Below are 10752 nucleotides of genomic sequence, written 5' to 3'. Positions count from 1 at the left end.
TGTACGCAGATGACTTAGCATCCACATGTGTTTGGCATTCATATCTTTAGCAACCTGACAAGAAGATATTCATTAACGGATTTAGTATAATTCTGATTTTATTTGTAATCATGGTACAATGGTTATCGGTGAATGGTTTTAATAAAGTACAATGTTTGACAAAGACACTGCAATGTAGTGGCGACTGTATGCTATTTTGCCAGGACACGCACATCCTGATTCCGAAGCAGTGATCTGAGTCTCACGATTCGATATAAATTGATATCTAACTGGGTAGTAATTTGGCATAAATAAGCTACGTAGTCACGCGAGGGGCAATTCAAAAAATATGTTTTGAAAAAAGTTTTTATTGTAAAGGAATGTATATTTACCAAGAATATATACATAATAATATATAATGTTTTCTATATTTATTTCTAACGCAAGTTTCACCTGTTGAATATGTTTGTAAATTAAAATATCAAGTTATTTTAAAACGTTGGTTAAAAGATAGACTAACAACATTTTGACTTTTGAAGTAAAATAAGATAATTTTATTTACATTTCTGGAACACGAATTGAGAGTATTACATATATGATATTAACTCAAACGGTTATATTTATAGACTTTTAGTTGTAGTCGATAATACATTTTCAAACATTTCAGGATACACAAAATTATTACGGATACTAGAACGCGGTATGGATGGTGTTTTGCAATTGAATTTTATTCACGAGGGCTAGGCCATTGCCAACAACATTTCGTTTAAAAACTAGCGAAAATGAATTATGACTTCGTACCATAATTACAAATATAATGGTTGTTGTTTTACGCATTGCTATCAATTTGCCTCCCCATTAAAAACTTATGTTTGCTTACTTAGCGCTTACTTTGAGTTACGACATAATTGAGACGAAATATAGTAAGCATTCGTTGCGCAATAAAAACTAAAATTGTAACAATATAGTTGAAAATTATTACCTTATTGCCGCACATAAATCACAGAAGAAACGCATATAAAATTCACAGTCCAATTAGTGGTCATACAAAATCAGCCTTGATCGAAACAGCATCACATTGCGAACTTCTTTCTCGCTCGACTCCCATAGCAGTTAATTTCGAAATTAGTTTTGTCTTTACCAGGGGCGAAAATATTGACAACCGTATCTAATGTTTGCAAGTCGTTTTTAGAAGTGACTGCTTTATTGCGACCTGCTTCCGAAAACAGTCCATTAGTGAAATATTTCATATAGTCAGCTTAGAGTAATGACCAACGACTACCACTTTCTCACTGATACGCATTTTGTACTGATTAAGTTAACTGATAATAAATGAATAATGATAACCGTATTAAAAGTAAATAAAGTCTGGTATGATTCAAAAATTCATTTGTACCAAATATAAAATTATAGAATTTCACGAAATTCGAAGATGTTTTTTGTTTGCTTTTTTCGTTTTTTTTATTTTATGAAGTTGTATCGTTACATATTAACAAATATCCTGGCCAAACTAAGTCATAATTAACTTAAACTTCAGCTTCGTTGGGTATCATTCGTTAAATAGTGTTATTAGAATAATGGTCCATCAATTTCTCTGAGGAGTCAAATTTTCTATGCAAATAACTGGTAAAGTATAGCACTTTTATGAAATAAAATAAGACTTTTATAAGATGAAATCAGATTCTACATCTGATATATTAAAAAATATCTTTCAAAGTGTAACGGTAATTCAATTGAATATTATTTACTACGCAACGTTACCCACCAGGGCAAAATCTCATAAATAATACCATTGTATTAATTCCATAACTATTCTTGAAAAATAATATATATTTGTGTTAAAACTATAAGCCTTCAGGTAATCAAACACTGAGAAATAAGGATTGTGAATAAAATTCAAAATGGCGGAAAAATATTGCGAACTTATATATACTTCTGGATAATCAGTGTTCACTTAATCCAAAAGAATCAGAAATGTCCACAATCAAACACGTATCGTATATATTGCCATCTCGATCTAGATTAAGCGATGCAGAATCATAGGTCACAAACATTTATTTTTTAATGTTATATTAAAGATAATATTATACGACTGAATCACGTTAAGTACACGCAATTTCTTTAGTCAATGACCCATAAGCCCAATCCAAACAGTCTAATAGAAAATTGCTGACGATAAGTAGAACCCAGTAACAGTCGTCTATATTAGGTTCATTGTATGCCTGATCAGACGTGGAAAATTGTAACTCCGTACATGGTCGTTATACCGTACATAATACTGATTTTATAAAAGGTGTTGCCATATTTCATGGGCTATTTCCTATTATCAAGTTCGCAACAGTGTACGGAAGATGTCAAGTAAATTTTATCGGCTTATTACAATCGGGTGTCTTGCAAATTGAACAAGCTTTGATACAATAAAACAATTCCAGCTTTCAGAAAGTTAATTGTCCCAACAATATACGATATAATTATAATTACATAGCAAATCACGAATTCATGAATGTGTAGGTTCTCGATGAAAATCAAAATAGTAGGGAATCTGAAATAACATAGAGAACAGTCTTATTAGGACTAGCAGTTCAATATTTTTGAATTTGCCCATGTAAATATTATATAAGGAGGAAACGACACAATTCATTTAGATAAAATGAATTAAAAGATACGTGATCCATTGAGCGTTTCAGACAATGCTTATATTCAAATCCATATATTCAAATCCATGAAATAAGCTAATATGCAACAACTGCTCCCGTAGTATATGTACCAGGTTATTGTTAGGTCATAATTTTATTCCGATTTTTCTCATTTTAGTTTTATTATGAGTTCGGGGACTGTCTGTGTTAGCCAAGTGAATATCCCCATGATGATTTAAAATAGGCGAACAAAATTAGTTACCTCCATATTGGTACATATACTTCTGGAGTACCATGATTATGGAGAAATACGTATCATTATAACAAGCGTATGACTGACAATATAGCATTACGTGTTACCCATTTCGTGTACGTGTTATGCTTATTCTTCCATTTTTACCGAATCCCCCAACCAGACTGTAAGAATTTGGGTTGGTTATGTCGTACCGGTACAATTGGGTCTTTACAATCCATTTTTTTCCTGCGTCTAAGTAATTCGAGCTACATATTTTTGTTTTTAGCTAAGATTAGGTGTCACCTTAAAGGTGAATGATAATTTTAGAGCCATGCAGGTATTTGAAGTATTTTGATAAATTAATCAGGTTATTTGGTAGACTGTCTGTTTATCAGCATGTATGTGAACGATAGATCGATCTGTAACACAAACCTTGATTTAGTTCATGCTAAAATGAAACTAAAATATGGTCACGTATACTGAAATAGTGAAACATATGCATTCTTTTACTATAGTCATAAATTTTCAGTGTGTTGAAAGCCGGATTGTTTTGAAATTTAAAGAATAATAATAGCCTGCGATATTGAATTCATATCACCATATGCATGCACATCAACAGTGTCAAGTGCGCGTATCGCCATTTTGTTATCGAGGCTGCTAAACACTTCTTTACCAACAATGTGTGTCAGTACTGTTGCAGTGTATGATTATGGTTACACTTGAAACCTTCTGGGATCCATTCATTTGAAATTTTGAATGCAAGAATCTCTATTTGATTTGACACTGATTTGCTTTTAGTAGACAAATCAATGATGAACGGATACCAAATCTTACAATTGAAATCAAATAAATATTGAATATAAGCTACATATGGTGAAATACAATTGTGACAAAGCGAATATTTACATATAGGAATATTTCATTTAATGTATTTTTGCGTTTACGTAAATATTGTGGATAATATTTGTATGAATAAGTTTTTGATACATTGTTAAAACCAATAAATTTGAAAACTATTTTCATGTTATTGAATGCATTTTGAATCACAAAAGTTTTTATTCAATGAACATTGTTAGATTCAAAATAGATCTTAATGTTACCGGTGGTACTTCTATTTGAAATATTTTGATAAATTAATCAGGTTATTTGGTAGACTGACTGTTTGTCAGCAAAAGAATGCGTAAGCATCAAAACAGGCGATATGCTCATACGAAGATGACGTAATGGGCGAAGCCAGTAGTATTGAAAGATAATGAACGCATTTTTTCCACTATTAAGCCTACTGTTTCGGATGGGTAAGCGAGATCAGAGACCACATTCCGAATTACAAAGTGAAATTACCTTGAGCAAATTACCTGGATTAGTCGCTTTAATTTTTGAGATCACATTTGTCCCGGATACGGGCTTTTTTGAATAGCTAGGAAAGTACTTGCTTCTCACATTTATCCATGTTTTATAAACTACGCCAATTGTTTGTAATAACCCTAAACAACGGCTGGATTACACTTTGTATCCTCCTGACTAAAAGAGCGATTTATTGTATCATCAATTCCTTTTATATTATTTTATGGCTTATGCATATTTAATAACAGTAAACGGACCACTGGCGCTTTCGTTCAAGTAATCGCACCCAGCACACAATAAGAAACCTAGAATTACGACGCAAAATAAAACACACATATATGCAGACAAGTAGAGTGTATCGCACCACAGAACAATAATCCACCCATAAAATATGATTTGAAAAACATTACTTAGAATAATTTTGCTCGAATAATGATAAATATGACTTTTTATAAATTTGCATATCGTCAATAAATGACTAAAATTTGTTTGCTACCATTTTAATGTAAGTATAGAATATATACCAAAAAATAACATGTTTTAATACTAGCATATTTCATAACGGTACTCAATTAGTTTAAACCCGCAAAGGCGTTCATTTGTACCTATGTTTATTCTTACTCTCAACCGACAATTTTATAATATATTGTTTCCTTAAAATAATAAACTATAAAAGGAACAAATCAATAGCAACTCACGCATTGTCGGTTTCGAGAATCACGCTCCCCCGGCTCTTCCTTTGAATTTGCATCTATTGTCTTTCCTATTTTAACTGCAAAATAGCAAGCTCTTCCAAACAAAAGAGTTCTTGGTACAAGCCAATCCAGTATATTCAACGGTAAGTGCATTTACTATTGAATTTTCATTTAGGAAATCTGAAGTTGCTTCTTCAATGGCTTCTTTAACTTAAACATATAGATCTGGGTCGCCAGTTTAACCAGCGTCAAATAGTTTAATAAGTAATTTACACACTATTTGAACGTTGGGTCACTCCTGCGTGTGGACTTGCAGGTTATTCCGGAATATATTGCACCAAGTACTTATCCACTTAACGGATGTGATAAGGACGTCGCGTCTGGCACGCTTCCTTAGCAGCCAACCAATCTAACTAGAAAACCTTTCTGTAATTTCTAACTTGAACGATGTAACAATATATACAAAAGTACTATAGTTTTCATTATTATTGTATGTATTTTGTCAATGTGATATTACGCGATAAAATATGGATGGTTGAGAAATGTAATAAAAAGAACGAAAAGAGAAAAAACAGGCAACGTATAAAGAATAAGTAATAATAATGATAATAATACAACAATGAACTTTACTAAAAAGAATAAAGGACAACAAAAAATATTGAAAAAGATTCGAAGTAGAATTAATTCAATGCCGAGTATGACATTCATTGAACCCTCGCTGGACAAGCATTAAATAATAAAACCTGTTTATGAAATGATTATGAGTAATGTTCGTCGTCACTGTAATTTAGAGATTTCATTTTTCAACGTTCCCAGCAGGAGGTTATTTTTAATATTGTGCAAAATAGGGCCAGCCTATTGAGGTCAATGATAAACCGTTTTGTTAGAATTTGTGGTGCAAAACGGAGCATTAAAATAAATCACTTGATGTAGGGCAAACAGTAACATAATTTTTTAATGGTTACGCATATTTTTTTCTGCCTGTTGTAAGGTACAACTCTACATATACAAAATACAGTAACTGTTTATGAGTATTTAATACAATAAAATTGCAATGGGTATTGAACAGTGTATTGATGATCTGATGGTCAAACATACACTAATTGAATACGGTAGTGTCTTATAAACAATATATTCCCCCGAGAGCTAATGAACTTCCGATAATTACGTTGTCGCAAACGGCGATTTTTTTTGTTCGTAGACGTTCGCCCTGGTGAATGTCTGTATACTAGCCTGTGAACAATAAATGCATGTGTTCTCACGAGAGGAACTTTCGTATATATGTGATGGGATTCAGCCTCGCCTTCTCTTTCATTTCTTGGCATGAACTGGTCATTTGCCACTCTGTCCGTGGTCTTTTGATCAAGTTGATTTCAATCTTTGACATGAACGACTCTTCATTTTGTGCTGGCTGAATCGCTCCCCTGGGTTAAGCTATCTTTGCTGGTTTCGGCACTGGCAATTCCAGAATCATTACTTGCTGGTCTGTGGAATAAGAAAATTGTTTTATTAAGATATAATACAAAAATATACGCCAGCACAATTTATCGCGTTAATTATTTTTCTCGATTGTTAGGAGTGCCGTACACTATTTATGGCATGTATATTGTTGATGCTTACCTGGCATTTAGAGCGGTGAAATTCGCAATTTCAGCGGACTGGCCATCTGAATGAGCGGGTGATGTCGCCGACACAATCAAAGAACGGTTCTTTTCATCATTTGAAACTGCAAAATAAATACATATTTTAGTACATTATATAATCACTCGGTTGGTTCTCAAGAAGAAAATAGTCGAATGTTTTATAATCTTACCTATTCTGTGTCGGTGAAGCAGTCCAGTGTTGAATGGTTTGTTAGAACTTGTTGGCGTTGTAGGAGAAACAGAATTGATGACAGTGATTGAGTTCCCCTGTGATTGTATTTCTGCCACTTGTACTGCCATTTGAGCTCTTTGTGCCGCTGCCAACTCCGCAAAACCAGGGAAGGGATGCGGAAATCTTGCACCATCGGTGCCTCTTGGCAATGAAGCGGCTACTGCTAGAGCTGCTGGGTTCAGCGCTGCAGCAAGATGTGGTGGTAGCAGTCCACCGGGAAAGAATGGAGATGGATGAGCTTGTCCGCCAGACATGGCCGCGGCGGCCGCTGCAGCAGCCGCCATTTTTTGTTGCATTACGCCATCCATCCAATTTCGAATTGTCGCTTGTGCTTCTGGGTTAAGAGGAGACTGGTGATGAGGCTGAACACCATAAACCGGAGAGCGTCCTGGAAATACCGCCATTCCGGGTGTTGGTGATGTAGTAAGTGATGAATTAGCAGTGCTTGAAGTTATGGAATTGGTATCGTCGTTGCGACAGTTCTTGCTACTTTCATTACTGGTTGCTACATCAGCAAGTGACCAGATCTTGGGTTTGGACGGAGATGTGGCGCTCGCTGCTGACGCCACTGAAGACGTAGGCGATGAAACGGCGTTTCTTAAATATGGATGCGAACGCGGTGATGCCGAATCTCGTCTGGAAATTTTTGACGAAACGTGCCCAAAGCTCGATTGTTGAGAGATTGATCGATGAGAACTGGGAGATTGTGAGGAAAGAGAATGTTGGTGAAGATGGTGACGGGCAAGCAAGGAGGCAGTGGCGGCTGGGTTGGGCGTATTCGGATGGAAGGCATGATGATGTGGAACATTCGGAAACAATCCAGAAAATTGAGAACTGGTTGTGTTTGGAGAACCTGGTTGTATTTTGCGAAGAGAAACTTCATCCGCGGAATTGCCTTCAGTGGAATGAGATCTTTTCACTAAAAATTAAAATTAGGGTAAAAATCATTACAATTTACAGTGCACAACACCATTTAAATTGTGAAATCGCAAAACACTTTTATTCATTAAAAGCACATACAAATAATTTTCAATTGAGGAAGCGGTTGTTTATTCAGGGTACAATTAATTGCATGAAATGTGTTAGTGAGATCTTTATTTTACTTAAAATGTAAACAAAAACACAATAGCATTCAAATTATAACGACAGACGATGAAGGCGGAAAACAGAGACTGTTTGTAAACAAATCCATCCGTTTGCACTCCACACGACCACATTTAAACAGCGAAAAGTTGTTAGCCTTTTCCTAATCTGAGATCATTAATTCAAACTGTGTTTGATAGGAAAGACATAAAGGAATGTAAACATTATATAAACCATTTGGGCACAATAACATAAATTTAAGTTTAAATTGGCATACTCCCAAATGTAATGCGCCATGGAAGCGTTGTCTGATACCGACATTCAACACATTCGTTAACAACTTGTAAATCGTTCATTAGTATATGAATGTCTGGCTAAAAGTTCATAAACTTCAACGAATGTTAATGGCTCTCATTAACGCGAGGATGTGTACTTATGCTTCATGGTGTGAAATTCGTTTAAAAAACTGCAAACGAGCTTACTAAGCAAATCCGGAAAAAGCAATTCACACCAAACACACAAACAGAGGACGCGTGAGTTTGACAAACCACCGACGTTCGGGGGCTATTACTTCCGAATGTCGTTTCCATATTTCACACATGCGTTTAGAAATTTTACTCAAGAATCAATATGATTAGCGTGTGGGTGTCATCCGATTGCTTAGCAGAAAGTTCCGAAGTTGCTTAATACAGGAAAACGCTTTAGCACATTGCATAAACACGTTTATGATGTTTGTATAATAAATAAATGTATCAAACTTAAATCGACGGCGCTTGTGTGCACTGAAATTATAAGTCGCTCAGGGACGTACGTATTCGTCCACTATCAGCGCCCGCCGTGATGTCCGCCATTTTGAATTTTAGGTCTAGATCACGATCGTGAACATTATACGTCTCCGTTCGTGCGACAACAAAACTATACTCAAAATCTTTTTTATCATTTTTATGCCACATTATTTTGAACCAGTAGCCAATAATCCGCAAATTGTGAATTCAAAATGAATTGGTAAAGCAAAAGTTAGATGTTATTTTCGACTTACCGAGCGATAATTCTTTTCGTTCGTCGTCGACACTTTCAAGATCAATTTCCTCGTCTTCATCGCCTCGGCTTCTTCTTCTTGAAACTTCGTTGGCCGGTCTAGGTCCTCCTACTGGTCCTTGAATTCTGAAAGATCCTGTGATTTCCGGGCGAGGCAAAAATGGGTGGCGTGTACCTTGTTGAGGCAAATCAAAACCAGAAACCCTTCGCTGATTTTCTGGGTTTGAGATCGTAGGGTTTGGACTTGAGCATCTGCTTCCACTTCGTTCGCCAGCACTTGTATGACCTTCTCGCATTTGCGAATTGCTGTTATTGTTCAAATTATTGTCATCATCGCCGTCCATGATATCATCATCGTCCTCATCGCCGCATCTGTTACGGGGTGACCAAGTCATTTTGTTTTCCTTTTTGAGTCGTCTACGTGCGTTCGCAAACCATGTAGATACCTGAAACGATAAATTGACAACGAAATATTAAATTTTTAATCAAAAGTATATTCTTTATTATTTCACTTTTCCGAATTTTTTTTTACCTGTGTTAGAGTCATTTTTGTTATGATGGCAAGCATAATTTTTTCGCCTTTTGTTGGGTATGGATTCTTTCTGTGTTCGTTAAGCCATGCTTTCAATGTTGAAGTTGTTTCGCGAGTTGCATTCTTTCTTCTTGCACCATCACTCAGACCCATGGGTCCATATCTAAATTTCAAATTAAATTTTGTTTATATATCTACTAAAAAAATTAAGTATAAATTATCGACGACTTTGTTAGGTTTTTATATCATTTCTGAAGCTTAAAACATTTGTACTCTTCGTGAAAAGAGTTGGAATTCAATTTAAGAAATAAATTCTTACCCGTATCCGTAGTGTGCGGCGAGGGTCGGATCGTAATACGCAGCGGCGGCAGCTTGGGTCAGTCCCGCCCGCCAAGCTTCTGCATTTTCCCCGGTCGGCTGAAATAATAAAATGAACATATAAAACAATTATCGAAAAAACGTTATAACATTAAAACGCACTAAATTTATTTTCACTTTTTGACATACTTATTTTCCAGAATAATAAATAATGATCAAAATATTGCATCCAATGATGTAATTCTCCCGTTTTTATCGAGTATTTTCTCTGGTTTACATTGCAAGAAATTTATAAATGAAACAACTCACAATTTTTTTAATAATGACTTAGAATAGTGAAACAAATATTTTCCGAAAACAGTAAATTAAAACTTACCAATGGAGAATAGAATGCTGATGCGTCCGCGGGTCCGTATGGGAGATATCCCGGGAAAGGAGGCGCATTGAACGGTTGACCATACATCGGTATTCCCGGCAGTCGAGACGCGACGAGTCTGGCGTCCATCGATATTTTCTAAAGACAATACCGTTATAAGATTTAAAATTTTAGAAGGCTTGCCAAACATGATACTTTGGGCATTATGATATTTTCACAATATAAGGTTACTTTTCTACATTTACTGCACAAAAAGACTCACCTTATTATAAATTCCAAGAACGGATTGTTGTATATGTTCAGGTACTCCTTTGTAGAAGATTACGGGAGAATCGTAGTTGGTGATTTAATTTGCTACTATAGTATTTTATTGTATTGTAGAAATTCTGTAATTATGATGAAGAAAAATAATTGAGTTAAAATTTATATTTTGTTCATATTGAAAAAATATAATACTTTACTTTAAAATCAAAATCGTTATTCTATATATTGGTCGACATTCATCAAGTGCGATTGAGTGAATCGAGTCATATTCAGGACGCTATTTTTATTTTCTATTTCAAGATATAATCACGAAAAAATATATTTCTCCATCTTAAAAGCTAATTTTAATTTAAACGCGTGTTATTAACGAACACCAT

General features: G+C 35.0%; 1 protein-coding gene across 1 annotated transcript; it reads right to left on the bottom strand.

The window, feature by feature from the left end:
• Window positions 1–5357: 5357 nt before the first annotated feature.
• Window positions 5358–10522, bottom strand: LOC120341074 (uncharacterized). Its single transcript, XM_039409503.2, has 8 exons — window positions 10374–10522; window positions 10112–10249; window positions 9737–9834; window positions 9418–9580; window positions 8887–9331; window positions 6703–7683; window positions 6510–6615; window positions 5358–6374 (listed from the first exon to the last, which is right to left on the bottom strand). Exons 2-8 carry the CDS (start codon window positions 10238–10240, stop codon window positions 6287–6289), a joined length of 2010 nt encoding a protein of 669 aa, XP_039265437.2. The 5' UTR covers window positions 10241–10249; window positions 10374–10522; the 3' UTR covers window positions 5358–6286.
• Window positions 10523–10752: the final 230 nt, after the last annotated feature.

Source organism: Styela clava, chromosome 14 (assembly GCF_964204865.1).
Source record: "Styela clava chromosome 14, kaStyClav1.hap1.2, whole genome shotgun sequence".
Taxonomy (NCBI): domain Eukaryota; kingdom Metazoa; phylum Chordata; class Ascidiacea; order Stolidobranchia; family Styelidae; genus Styela; species Styela clava.
Note: the sequence above shows the minus strand (reverse complement) of the source record. Positions and strands in the feature narration are given on the sequence as shown.